The sequence below is a fragment of the Diorhabda sublineata genome, chromosome X (genome assembly GCF_026230105.1).
Source record: "Diorhabda sublineata isolate icDioSubl1.1 chromosome X, icDioSubl1.1, whole genome shotgun sequence".
NCBI lineage: Eukaryota > Metazoa > Arthropoda > Insecta > Coleoptera > Chrysomelidae > Diorhabda > Diorhabda sublineata.
In genome coordinates this window covers 19,901,676-19,917,379 of record NC_079485.1, presented here as the reverse complement: position 1 = coordinate 19,917,379, position 15,704 = coordinate 19,901,676, and the positions used below count along the sequence as shown (strand labels likewise).

At 32.2% G+C, this 15,704-nt stretch overlaps 1 protein-coding gene across 1 annotated transcript; it reads left to right on the top strand.

The window, feature by feature from the left end:
• Nucleotides 1–12,739: 12,739 nt before the first annotated feature.
• On the top strand, nucleotides 12,740–15,196 carry LOC130451050 (uncharacterized). The gene has a single exon (XM_056789848.1). The coding sequence runs from the start codon at nucleotides 12,740–12,742 to the stop codon at nucleotides 15,194–15,196; it is 2,457 nt and encodes an 818-aa protein (XP_056645826.1).
• Nucleotides 15,197–15,704: the final 508 nt, after the last annotated feature.

Here is a 15,704-nt window from a genome sequence, read left to right as displayed (position 1 = left end):
AAAACAAATAATATCTTACTTCATACTAAATTAAATTATGCCAGTCTATTGAGTATGGTAGATTGCAGAATTCTACCACAGAATAATGTCTTTCAAGCAGAAATGCCTTTATCAATCTTCGGAACTTATTAAATGTATTTTTTATATTATTTATTTGCAAATGTATTTGTATAATTAATATTTAAATGAATTTTTTACCAGATCAGAAGTGGGTCTTTCTCCTAGTGGGTAGCTATGAATGAAAGTGTTTGTGAATCAAATAAATGGATTCTAAATGAAAAGTGAGGGGAGAGTTGAAATTTTGTATTTTTACCCGACTGTCAGGAAGGGTTATGTTTTTAACGCGTATCTTGTATGTATGTATGTAATATTCTTTATTACCTTGTATCTCCAGAACCGCTAAACGGATTTTCACATTTGAGGTATCGTTAGATTCGTTTCATTAGCCCAAGTGTTCTTAGATAGGAGACATTTAGAAACAACCAAAATGGTGGATTTTGGACGCCATGTTGTAAGGTAAAAAAAATTTTTTTACTACCAAGCATATCGAGTTGGGTATCAAAATGAAGGATTTTAAACACTGATTGCAAATATGTATATAACTTGCAGTTTTAATATTAAATGGAACGATAAAAAAATAGCTAATTAAAATAATTCAGACCTGTGCGGATAGATGGCACCACTAGGTTTTAAAACGCGGTATCGTTGTGTTTTCTTAATATTACTTATTATGAAGCATCGGTCAGCGCGCAACAAACAATTCGGGTAGATGGTGCCACTAGGTTTTTAAAACGCGGTATCGTTGTGCCTTCTGGTTATTACTAATTATGAAGTGTCAGTCAGCGCGCAACAAACAATTTGGATAGATGGTGCCACTAGGATTTTAAAACGCAGTATGGTTGTGTCTTCTGGTTATTACTTATTGTGGAAGCATCAGTCAGCGCGCAACAAACAATTCGGATAGATGGCGCGCCACTAGGTTTTTAAAACGCGGTATCGTTTTGACTTCTTGTTATCTTAGACTAATATATTTACTACAAGGACGGACCTACATTGTTACTATCATTATAATTGTCTTGTGCGATTTAAATATCTTCATTATTTGGTAGTAATTTATAATATAATAAATTATTATAGGTTCACTAAGACCTTGTACTTAGTTTTGTATTTTATTCGTTTCGTTGGATTGAATTGGTTTAAGTTGTAAAATGTAAATACTTATCGAGTTAGGTTAGGTTTAGTTTTGAATTTTACTTAGGAGCGTTATATAAATTCTAGTTATGTACTGACTACTACTAATAGGATTAATTAAGTTAAGGTGAGCTGAGCTTTGTCTTAAAAATTAAATTGATTGTATTTGCTGTTAATTTGTGTTGTAAATTCGAATTTATTGGCTTTATCTCGCAAGACTAAACGAGCTAAGGCTGCAAAAGAGAAAACTGAAACAGAATCTCCCAATTTACGTAAAATACGCCTTGAAAAAATGAAAGATAGAATGAAGTTAGCATATAGTGCTCTTTCTCAAGAGGAAAAGAAAAAAGTGTCTGAAGAAAATAACGTCCGAAAAGCAATCAGGCAACGAAAGAAAACTCAAATTGAGAGACAGCTAAGTCTACACTCTATGAGAGAGTATAATTCTCGAAAGCGACAAAACGAATCTCCTTCATCTCGTCTGGCTAGACTAGATTCTATGAAAGAGTATAATTCACAAAGTCAGCAAAACGAGTCTCCCTCTACTCGTGAAGCCAGACTTGAATCTATGAGAGAGTATAATTCACAAAGTCAGCAAAACGAGTCTCCCTCTACTCGTGAAGCCAGACTAGAGTCTATGAGAAAATATAATTCACAAAGTCGAGAAAACGAATCCCCTACTTCTCGGTTAACTAGAATACGTCAAATATCTCAAACTTACATTCAGTTGTCTCCTGTTTCGCGTGAAGATAGACTGTCCACCATGAGAAATAGATCTCGTGCCCGATGACAGCTGTTTAGTGAATTTGAGGCAGAAATTTTGCAAATAGCTGTAGTACTATGCTATGTTTGTTCAAAATTACTGTATCCAAAACAATGTTGTAATATCAATGTTACTGCAAGTTTGACAATACTACCTTCTAATACACCTCAACGTATAACATGTTGTGGCAGACGCGCAAGTAAAATAACAAAGAATCAGTCCCCCACAAATGCAATTTGGAACAATATGACCGTTTCTCCAATTCCAGAGAAACTTGCTTGTCTTTCTGAAATTGAAATTAATCCGGTTACGTAATCTTAACTAAGAAGACATAAATAAAATAATAATTAAAAAAAAAAACAAAAAAACCGCCTGCATGGATAACTACAATTAAAAATCAACTGAAAAGACTTAAACAAGATGAAAATTCAATGATAAGGTATTTTAAAAAAGTAATGATTAGATACTTAAAACCAGAAACATAAATTGAAACAGTGCCAAACCAATGTCCCCGCATCAGCACGGTAGTTTTTTCATTTTTTTGCAACATTATAAACAGAATTGCAGTTGGAGGCATGAAATTGAATGCTATGATAAATCATTATCTCTTTGTGCATGCCTCCGAATGTAATTCTGTTTATAATGTTGCAAAAAAGTGAAAAAACTACCGTGCTGATATTGAATTTTGATGTTGTTTCAGTCTTTTCAGTTGATTTTTAATTGTAGTTATCCTTGCAGGCGGGTTTTTTGTTTTTTTTTAATTATTATTTTTCAAAATAGAATTCTCAATGTGTTCTACTACTTGAATCATAAATGTAACGAACAGGTCTTTTCTATATTTTGAAGATACGAGAGATTAGAAGAGGTGCAAACTACATGACCCCTAGAAAGGCAAACCATAGACAAGATGCAATTCGAACAACGAGTAGAGCAATTTCAACGCCAAAGTCTCTATATGTACAGACCATTGAAGGGCACCTTTAATATCTAAAACAAGAAACTTGATCGAATTTTAGGATCGTATTAAGTCAATAGACCAGGACTTAATAGTAATGAGATCTTTGCCCATGGCAGAATGTAAAGCTTGTATATCTGGACCACTTGAGGTTACATTCGTGTCATCCGCAAATAAAGTGAATTCACCATTAATTTGTAAGTCTGTGACATCATTAATGAATACCAAAAAAAAAGAATTGGGCCAAACCCTGAACACTGAGGTACAGCACTGACAACTGGTAAATTACTTGAAACTTTACCATTAGCTCATACCAGCTATATTCAAGGTAAGATACAAACCATTTTAAAGAAATACCTCGGATGCCATGATACTCTAGTTTGTTTCATGATCAACACAATCGAAGGCATTAGCTAAATCATAAAAAACCGAAGCTGTATAAAATTTATTATTGAGTGGGGCTTATGTATATTTCATTAAGGGCAGAAAATATAGCGTCATTAGTGCTTTTAATAGGTAGGAAACCAAATTGTTGAGCTTTCAAGATGATATGCTTAAATAGAAAGAGTAAAAGACGGTTTTTTATTAGTTTTTCGATTATCTTCGATAGGATTGGTAAAAATGTAATAGGATGATAGTTACTAGTGTTATTTTTCTCGCCACCCTTCTGCAGGGGAACAATTGTAATTGTTCTTAGACAGTAGGAAAAAGCCCCTTGGTTAGAGAACATAAAACGTTAATCATCACTTTTGGAAAATTTTAAAATAATACAGATGATGCCACCGGAAGTCTTGTTTTGAATGCTGAGTTTGGTTTGCTCTAGATCAAATCTATTTACAGGTTTAAGAGACTGTCAGTGATTCTTTTAGAAGGCACAAGGCATCACTACTTGGAGATATTTTAAAACTAATATTCTTACTAACGTTCACGAAATAATTTTTAAGTTCGTCTGGGTTGAGGTCAATATTGATGAACGCTCTCAAATCATTCATAACAGACCAAGTTTCTTTCGATGACTTTTAGCTCTAGAGATAGTTTTATTTAGTAGTTTTGAAAGTTTTACAATACAATAATCTATAGTTTCTGATATAATTGAGTGTGCGAGGATTGTCTGTAAAAGTTTTAATATTCAAGAGTGATCTCATATTCTTGGATGAAGTACATGTTTTTTTCATAGTCAATGATTTGTGATGATTAGTTTTACGAGGGCGAAGAGGAAATGCAATATTGAAGCACTTGGGGATATTTGGATCTACTTTGTTGGAAAACGTAACAGCTAAAGCAGGTACTAATTAAAGTTCAAAAAGTCCAGGTAGCGTTCATCTGTAAGAATGTGCTCAAAAAAGAATGAACATAATATTCTGAGGTTGATGATACCTGCAAACACATTTACTTCCTAAGGATGCCAACTCCATTTAAATAAAAAGTAGCTTAAGCTTAAAAGAGTATGTTTAGTAGAAATCCATTATTTCCTTATATCATCTTATCATTTCCTCACAAATTGCATATACTTGTTATAGTCATCTTCCAAAAACTTCTGAGCGAGAAGTACCTCATATAGTTGAAATTTTATTGTTTTTAAGGATCAATAGTTGGAGCAGCACGATTTTGAGCCAATGAAAACATGGATCTTTGTTGTAGGGATAAGGTAGTATCCAATTTTTAATCTTAATCTAAAAGATGCGGTTGGCCACTTTTGGGCAATTTCTTTATACATATTGTCGTCCAAGATTTTATGGATATTTCACAATAAACTACACTTTTTACTTCGACTTCATTTTATATTCCAAATATATTAAATCTTTGATACGCTATTTTTGTGACATTACCATTTATGAGAATACTTTTAATATTAAAATGAATAAACTAGACTTTCATTCTACATAGAAATACTAAGAATTGAAAAATATTTATAAGGTAAACAACTTTGTAAGAAGAATATGTTTTTCTGAAAATATTAATTCCAACGAATGCTAGGTTCCATTATTAGTTTTAAACAGTAAAGTGTCATATTCTGACTGCTGTTTTCAAGAAAATTCCTAATTAGAGATAGCCTATCAACTTTTAAGTTTCAGCATAATCTGGAAGTGTACTAAGTAAAAAGTAGAGAGAAAAAAATGTGGGATCTAACCACCTCCCATTTTTCGATTCTATGGAGGATTTCTTTGTGCTGTGAAAAGTGCTCCACTATTCTCTAATACATCGTCATAATGAAACCTTATTCTGTCTATCATTTCGTTCCTTGTATACACCGGAATAGATTAGACCAAACTTAAATATTCCCTACACAATAAATCCTAATGAATTTTTCAGTGCAAATGGATCAGACTACCTATGAAAATGAGTCAAAGAACGAGACTTCGAAATATGAAGATATCTCCTTCAAGAAAAGGAGGCATACCACTACAACCCAACAATGGAAATAAATAAGAGAACGAAAAACGTAATGTTTTTGTTGATAGTTGGCGTGAACTTGTCAATTGTATTTTTGTTATTATTATATAAAATGTATTTTTTTCAGCTTCTCTTAACTTTATGTTGGTCATAGTCGAAAGTATAAAACTTGATCAAGCGTGCAATATTCCCTCTATTGCTAGAACGCTATGTACAAACCATGCCCCTAGGGTGTTTGATTTTAAGTATGATGTTCCAAACATTGTACACATAAAATGTGTAAAACAGGAAAGTTCAATGCCGGAACGAATATAAGAATCCAAAAAAGAACAATAATCATGAGCATTCTAGAAGCTTTGGAAATTTTTAAATAGACATGTTTATGTTCACATCAATTAGACTGGTTGCACCCGCGATAATTTGACGTTGCACCCGTGATTTGATCAAATAATTTTTCATTAATTATTATTTATTCTTACCAATAAGGCTCTTGTAACATTTTGATTTGCGCCTATTCTCCAGTGTAACTTATTTGTACATTCTCTAGTAACTTCGATCCTGAGGATCAATTACTTCAACTCTTCTTGGCTCTTCAAATTTTGTATTTCATATCTCGAACCTCCTAATTTAGCATGCTGCAGCTGAAAATATTTCACTGCCAGTAAAATCATTTAGTAGTATCAAGAAGGAAACTATGATTATCAAAATCATGACCACTTTCAGCAAATTTCTTTAGTGAAGTTATGTAGCTTAACGTTTTCTTATTAAATGTAGCATTATGACAATTACTACGGTTGGGTAAGTCTTTAAATTTGGAAAGTATTTATATGTATGGGAGGAAATATCGCGAATAAATACATCTATTCTCATTTTGAATTATTTTCAGGAATCATTCTAACATCCGATTCTTGCAACTTAAGGTTTAGTTGACGAAATAGCAGTTAGAAACACTAACTTTGCATCCTTTATTAGACAGTTCAGGAAAGACTATTATTATTTTTTTTTGTGACAAAATGACCTAATTTCTTCCAAATGTAAGCACTCCCTCGGAGCTAGTGAAAATGGCTTGATTATGTTATTTATCATTTTTTCCGGATAATTATTTTCTTTCAATGCAGTTTTTGCTTTTTGAATAGCTAAGCATCTAAATTCAGGATTTGATAGTTGGATAGTTCTAGCCAGACTTCCCATCATTTAGCTTGTATTTAGCTCCGTAGATTATTTTGAATTTCATTAGCAACTAGATTTCAAGATTATGGTACACTTTGTTTTTTACACTCCTTAATCTAATACTTTGGAAAACTTGGTTTGTCAGTCATACAGTTTCTTATGTAACCTTTCTTGTCAATTAGTGTGATTATTTCCACTCATTTAAGTGTATCTTGCATTGTACCCCAGCAATTTTCATACTTAACCTTCTATTGTCATTGATTGAACTTCTGTTGTGTACTTTTAAAACTGGCAAATCTTCACCAATTTATCATTTATATTATAATCCTTTAAAAATTTTTTGGATTGGAATAAACTCTTGATATTACAATGAAATTTTTATTAACACGTGCATGTGACAACTGTGGCCATCAGCATGAGTAACAATACATAATATAATTTTTATGCAAATAGTTAATTTAGGGGAATCATGAGACAAAATACAATTAATTTAAGTCTAATGTCTATAAATTATATTTTGAAAATAAGTTTTTCTCCTTCCAGAAACTGAATCACTTTATTCACTTGACATATTGAAGTAGAAATTTAGTTGAAATTCTATTTTATATCAACCAGTGGCGTCTCGTGGCGTAGTTTGGATATTCAGAATAAGTTTTACTAACAGCCTTTTTTGGCAATTGGGCGGAGGAGATGCTGACATTCAGGGCCGATCATAGGGTATTGGCCGCACACGTGCAAATACCAGAGATTTTTTTCTTAATTAGACTAATATTTAACGTTGACGTTATAAATTCTTAAACTCATCTACCTATAAAACGTCTATTTCATACATAATGATTTTGCTGCTGGCGAAATTTTTTTTCTATTCAACGAAATACTTTATTAAAATAAAAAACAAACAATAATATCACCGTTGCATAAAAAAAGTACCAACTCAACACTCAACGAAAAGTATATAAATCAGTTGTTCTACAGTCTACAGACTAGGTACCTAATCATTATAATTACCTAATTATAAAATAACTTTTCTGGCTTTCCTGAGTGGCAAATTTATCAATAAATTTCGTAAAATTTACTCTTTCACAGATTTCGGATTCAATAGAGATGATGGCCAAATCTGAAAGCCTTTCTTGTGTCATATTATTTCTCAAATAATTTTTAATAATTTTTAATTTGCTGAAAATTCTTTCTCCTGAAGCCAAAGATACAGCTAAGGTTAAAAAAATTCTTATTGTTAGAGCAAAGTTAGGAAAACAGGAAATGAGATCATTTTTGACTATGGAAAAATATCTTTTAATGAAGTTATTCATTCATTGAAAAGCATTTAGATAATAATGTAAATCTTTCATTTACCGAAGACATCGCGTGATCAAGAATTGCAAAATAGAAATAAGTCTTGAATTGCTAGAAGGGAATCAAAAGGATTTCATCACTGCTCTCGTAATCAAATAAACGGACTTTTTTCCTGAGCCTCGAACTTGGAAATTCGGGATCAATATCTAAATCTCTAGCAAGTGCTGTGGCTTATTCGACAAATATTTTGAAATTATCGTCTGATCTTTGTGAAACAAAATATTTTTTTAATTTATCTCAGCCTTCAATGCTTTCTGCGATGTTTAATTCAGGATTTTGAACCAATTTACTCAGAACATTAATTCTTGATAATAAATCATGCCAAATCAAAATTGAACACAAAAATTTGAATGATTCAAGATTTTTAATTATTGATTTTACACTATTTTTTGTTTTCGCGTCTCTGGTGGAATCTTCAATTAAGGCATTTAATGCAGTAATAATGTTTTTGAGGTCTTGCTTTAGAGGTCTAATAGAATTGATACGACTTTCCCACCTTGTTTCACTTAATGATTTCAAAGTTAGACTTTTTACGTATACTTTTAGTAAATCCCATCGATATGGCGCGCAGAAAAAAAATTATATACCTCTTGTACCGTATCAAAAAATCCAGAAATTTCACCACTGGAGCTGGCAGCGTCATTGACGACGAGGTTTAAGATGTAGGCCCCACACGGCACGTATAATGCTCTAGGATTGATATCGAAAATCCATTTCTGAAGCCCTATATTTTTCCCCTTCATTTTCGATCCATTGTCGTAGCCCAGACTTCGAACTGCAGACTAGGTAATAGCTTCTCTAATAGAAAATTGCACAGACCTTCTCCAGTGGTATTAGTTACTGGAAAAAATTCTAATATATCTATTTTACTTTTACCATCAGTAGTGTTCACACATCTAATTACATACGTTATATCTTCTGTATGACTAATATCGGGCGTAGAGTCGCGAATTATAGTGTGATATTTGGCTTTTTTGACAATGCGTGTTATCTCATTACGAATACATTCGGCTAAAATATGAATTACTTCATTTTTAAAATGCTGCCCTGAATGTGTGTAAGTTGGAACGGCAAAAAAAATTCAAAGGAGGCCGCAGCGGCGAAACCTTTGATAAAAAAGCCGCCCAGCACGGTTTTTTCAAAGGTTTTTTTGCCGTTCTAACTTACTTCGTAAAGGCTATATATATATGTATATATATATATATATATATATATATATATACATTATATATATATATATATATATATATATATATATATATATATATATATATATATATATAGGCTCGTAGGTCAACGGTCAAAAGAATAAAAAATACTTTATTTTATTTATATTTTTCTTTATAGATAAGAAATGGATTGTTTCCACAAAGTTAAAGAGATGAGGTATCGGAATTTTTTTTTCTACTTCACCACAATTAAAATCCCTCTTTAACTTTGTCCAAACAATCCATTTCTTATTTACAAAGAAAAACGCTAAAATAAAGTTTCTTTTATTCTTTTGACCATTGACGGTATTGACCAAGGAGGTACCAGCGGCCTCTTTTAAAATTTTTTTTGCTGTTCCAACTGACATCGTAAAGACTATACATACATAAATAAGCCGCCGTGCCGCACACAGGAACCAAACATATTTGTCGTGTCAAAAATATGGCCCTTCGTTTTTTTTATAGAAATTTCAATTTTTTATGCTGCATTGCCGGCTCTGCCATGAGTTTTGCTCTCAAATGAAGAATGTGTGTAGATGAGAGTAGGAGAAGATACTAATGGACAATAGACCAACACACAATACAACTGAGCACTGACGTTTCATTTTTCTTCTTTCAAAAGATAGCTGATTGTTATAACTAAATGCAGCTTGCAGCCGCCCCTTAGTTTGGCTGCCCACGTGCGGTGCACGCGCTGCACCCCTTGCTAGGATCGACCCTGCTGACATTAGATAACCATAAGTGAGGAGCTAATACGTAATCTGCGAATGGCAGTCATTCACAGATAAATCAAGCTTGGTAGATTTATTAACTGTTGATTGAATTTCACGTAGAGCCTAAGTAACTTGATTCCAATGATTCTACTATGTGTTAGGATTAAAATTTTTCATGTAAAATTCTCCAGATATTTGGAGGTGAGAGAAGTAGCTTCTTTTGCGCGGCAATCGGTTTTTCGTTACCTATAATACCAATGTGAGCAGAAAACCCAAATATAGTAATTGAAGTATTTTGATATTTCGCAGCAGTACACATCCGTGTATGTCATGTATATCTTGGATTATAGGGTGTCTGGTGTATGTATGTTTGATGGAATTTATGGCAGATAAGGAATCTACGCGTATTGCTATGCTTGAATTCGTGTGCTGTTGCGCTTGTTTAAACGTTTGTAATATAGCAAATATTTCATCAGTATAAACACTACAGAAAGAGGAGATATTATAGGATCAGATGCGTTTTTCTGATGTCGTTACAAACTATCCATGTTAAAATTAATCTTTAAAATAATTTCTTATTATGTTAAAATAAGTCGAAAACGTGGCAACGCCGCCCAACATAAAGTTTTTTCTATTTTTTTGTATTAATTAGAAATGTGTTGTTGTTATATCGCCATTAAAACCCAACTAACACATGTTTTAATATTATTAATAAATAATACAGTCCACACATTAACAATTAGTTTATTTGAACCAGCAAAGAATTTTAAACATTTTGGTCTTCGATCCATATAAATATAAGATACAAAAATATCTAAACAGTGTAAAAACTATCTGGAATTGGTTAGGTTAGGAAAATGGAAAATGGTCGAAACTCTTCAATAAACTATTGAAAATTGATTCAATTATTTCAATAAAAATTACAATTTAAATGTGTTGAGACAATTTTAGCGGTATTTTACATCGCAACAAGATATGCGACGTATTTTTCTTACAATTTTCAATTGAACAGTTTATAATAATACAATTCATTTTCTATGCAGTCTAGGCAATTTATAGTACAACTTCATGAGTTTGATTTATAAAAATCACATGCAATTATTTTAAAAGATACAAATTACTACTTTACTTACAATTTTAAGCCTAGTAAGAAGGTACACTCAATGTTAAGCAATTGAAGTAGCTATTTCATCACAATTAAGGTGCAATTTTCTGTCGTAGGTTATTTTTTGATAATAAATTACAATTTAAACTGCAATAATGCCCCCAATAGAGAATATTGACCTCACAATTTTATACCGTAAAAGAGGTACAATTAAACAAAAACTTACATTATTAGAAAAATTCATATATAAAATTAACGAATCAGTTCCAGGATTTAATGAAATACAAATGCGATACGACAATCACTTAAATTTATTAGATGAATTTGACAAAATCCAATCGATTATGGAGTCTGAATGTAAAGAGGATGACTTAGATGAACAATTCAATGAACGCGATACATTTCAAGATAGATATTATGCTGCTTTTGATTTTTTGAAACAATTTATACAAACTTTACAACCACGTCTAGATACAAGCGTTGAACAAAATTAAAATTCAGTTAACAACATTTCGTCGAATAATTTTGATCCTCTTCAGAATGTTTTATTACCAAAATTAAAATTACCTAGCTTTGATGGAGAGTTTCATCATTGGCTTCAATTTAAAGCCAATTTTAAAACTATCATATGTGACAATACAAATTTGAATGAGAATCAGAAATTTCAGTTTTTAAAGGCGTCTCTAGAAGGGTACGCTTCTCGATTTATTGAAGGTTTAGACAGTACAGACAAACCATTTGAAAGAGCTTGGAACCTTTTAGGTGAAAGATTTGATAAAAAACAATTCTTAATCGATAGCCATTTCAAGTCTATTCTAAGTGTGCAAAATATTGTTAGAGAAAATTATATAGAATTCCGTAAGTTATTAGATGAAATTTCTAAACATTTAACATCGCTAGAAGGCTTAGAGTTAACTAAAGATATTTTATACGACTCCTTTATTATTTATATTGTGTCCAATAAATTGGACAAAAATACAATTCGTGACTGGAAAGAAGTGAAATATCATTCTGAATTACCAACTTTGGACGAATTTATGAATTTCTTGAAAGACAAATCTGACATTTTACAATGTTTGGACGAGTCTCAACAATCCATAGGCAATTTAAGTAAGAATAAGAACAATCCAGTACATATGCTTTTATCAACAAATAAATCATTGTCCTGTAATTATTGTAAACAAGCTCATACAATTTATAAGTGTCCTCAGTTTTTAGCTTTAAATGTTGATACAAGAATTCATAAAATTAAAAATATGCACTTATGCGAAAATTGTTTACTTGCAGGTCATGATAAACAAAATTGTAAACACGGCAAATGTACAATATGCAAAAGGAAGCACAATACACTGCTTCACAAACAATATAATGTAGTACCCCCGGCAAATAATCCTTCTAATGAACCAACAACTTCGATGAATGTAGTTGTAAACCACAATAATTCAAACACGATTTTAAAAGCGGAAACTTTCGCCAATTCACTGTTATCTACCGTCTCATGTCAAATTAAATTATAAATTATAAACCAATGTCTCATTTTTTGGAATAGGTAAATCTGTATCTTATATAAATAAAAAATGTTCTATTTCTCTTTATTTTTGCGTTAATGATCATGAATATACAATTTCATGTTTAGTCGTCCCTGTAATAACTGGTAATATTCCATTTGCTTATTTTAATCCTAGTACATTAAAGATACCGGAACATGTTCAATTATCTGATCCCAGTTTTGGATGTCCACAAGAAGTCGATTTATTGTTGGGCGCCAATATATTTTGGGATTTGTTATTAAACGAAAAAATAAAATTGGGAAATAATATGTTAGTTAACACTGTATTTGAATAGATAGTAACAGGTGCGCTTCCAATTGATAATAATAAAACAAACATGTGTAACCTTTCAAGTCATATTCCTGAAGATGACCAGTTAAAGAAATTCTGGGATATTGAAGAAATAAAAGGTAGTAATAAATTTTTATCTCAATACGATATTGTGTATGAGTCTTTATTTAACGAAAATACTTTCCGCATAGAAAACGGTCAGTTTGTAGTAAAATTCCCGTTAAAACAATCCCCAGGACAGGGCAGGTCTAAACCCGAAGCAATTAGAAGATTTAAGACATTAGAAAAACGGTTCGCGGATGTTCAATTTAAACAATTATACACCGATTTTATTCAAGAATATGAAACTTTAGGTCATATGACTAAATTAACTATCCAACCCGATGGAATTAAATACTTTTTACAACATCATGGTATTTTAAAAGAAATGAGTACGACAACTCGTTTACGCGTAGTTTTTGATGGAAACTGTAAGACGTCCACAGGGTGGTCGCTTAACGATCTACAATATATCGGCCCTAAAGTTCAGAATGACATTATAAACATTCTTTTACGATTCAGAACATATAAATTCGTTGTTTCAGCTGACATATCAAAAATGTATCGTCAAATTCTCATAGATCGAGAGCATAGACCTTTACAACAGATACTATGGCGTGATAACCCCAAAAGTAACTTTTGCACTTATCACTTGAATACAGTTACATATGGAACTCGATCAGCTCCATATCTGGCTATCAAGTGTATTAAGACGCTAGCGGAACACAATATGAATCAATACCCCAAAGCCTGTGAAACAATACTAAAGGACATGTACGTGGACGATTTGTTGACCGGTTCTAACGATTTAATAGAATTACAAAAATTATGCAAAGACATATATGATGTCTTATCATCCGCTAATTTCATTTTAAGAAAGTGGATTTCTCATAATTTTCAAGTAGTTTGTGGCTTCAAAGATAACAATATCTCAAATGCAATTTTAGATATAGGTGATAAAGAAAGTTGTAAAACTTTGGGAATCCAATGGGACAATAAAAATGACATTCTAAAATATACAATTAAACAATTTACCCATCGAAACACAATTACTAAACGTCATATTCTTTCAATTATTGCTGAAATTTACGATCCTTTAGGGTTATTAAGCCCTTCCATAGTTATTGCAAAATTAATAATACAGAAATTATGGTCCCAACACATTAGATGGGATGAGCCTATTCCACAAGATATAGAACAAACTTGGTATCGATTTCAGAATGAACTTGGCAGTTTAAATCAATTATCTATACCTAGAAATGCTATTTATTTAAACTATATACTCACAGATGTCCATTGCTTCTGCGATGCATCGAGAGATGCATATTCATCTTGCATATACTTACGTAGTGTTGACGATAGCGGAAATTATAACGTTCAATTACTATGTGCCAAAACCAAAGTGTCACCACTGAAGACAATAACAATTCCAAAACTTGAATTGTGTACTTGTCTTCTAGGAGCACAACTAGTAAATACTGTGGTCAATGCCCTCAATTTAAAAAATATTCATTATTGTTTGTGGTCCGATTCTCAAGTCGCCCTATGTTGGATTAACACGGAACCCAATTTATTACAGACCTTTGTTGCTAATCGCGTATCTAAAATACAATCTCTCACGAACATTGAAAATTGGAGGTATGTTAGTACTAAGGAAAACCCTGCAGATTTAGCATCTCGAGGTATAATGCCTAAAATGCTGATGTCAAGTGCAATTTGGTGGAAAGGACCTCAATTTTTATTGTTACAATCATCAGATTGGCCAATTACTAATTTTTCAATTTCTAAACACGATCTCCCAGAACTAAGAAAATCTAAGACTATTTTGGTCATATCACAACATACAAAAATTTGTGATTTATTTACAAAATTCTCTTGTTTACAACGATTAAAAAGAGTCACAGCATATTGTATGCGTTTTATCAATAATACACGAAAATCTGATACCAAAGTTATTGGCCCATTATCAGTTGAAGAATTGGAAAACACCAATACTATTTTAATTAAATTATCTCAAATGGAATCATTTTCCGAGGAGCTAGAATTACTTCGTAAAAACAAGCAATTAGATGCTAAACATAAATTTGCTTCATTAGCGCTCTTTATTGATGAGAAAGGAATCATCAGAGTTGGGGGACGATTAAAAAATACTTACTTACCATTTAACATCAAACATCCAATCTTACTCTCAAGTAAACACAATTTTACCAAGCTAATTTTTAATCATAAACATAGTCAATTGTTACACCCAGGACCACAACTACTATTAGGTATTCCCAAAATAATATATTCCGATAACGGAACTACATTTCACGGCACTAACAACTTATTGAAAGATCTTAGTAAATTTTTATTTAACAATCAGGCCTCTGTTGTCAATTCTACCAGTCAATATAATATACAATGGAAGTTTATGCCTCCGTACACCCCAAATCATGGCGGATTGTGGGAAGCAGCCGTTTAAAGTTGCAAATTTCATTTGAAGCGAGCTCTTATTAATAATAATGTGACTTACGAAGAAATGTGCACCTTAGTGATACAAATCGAAGGTATATTAAACTCTCGACCATTGTTTGCGCAATCAAATGACCCCAATGACTTGTCACCCATTACACCATCCCATTTCTTAATAGGTCGAGTTTTGACCTCCATTCCCAACATTGACTATACTAATACCAACAGGTATCGTTTGACTCGATTAGAACACATCCAGAAACTCTACCAACAATTTTGGCGAAGATTTTCAAGACAATATATTTCTCAGCTACATCAGCAGTACAAGGGGAAAAACGCCCCATCAACTATTTCTGAGGGCACTTTAATCTTTATAAAAAACACCCTATATCCACCATGCCAATGGCCAATGGGAATAATTAGGAAATTATTTCCCGGAAGAGACGGCATTACAAGAGTTGCTGAAGTCCAAACCCATAAGGGACTAATTATTCGTTCCATCAGACATTTGTGTCCAT

Bases quoted from the DNA above. Each gene is read 5' to 3' on its own strand.
- LOC130451050 (XM_056789848.1), top strand. From the start codon at position 12,740: ATGTGTAACCTTTCAAGTCATATTCCTGAAGATGACCAGTTAAAGAAA.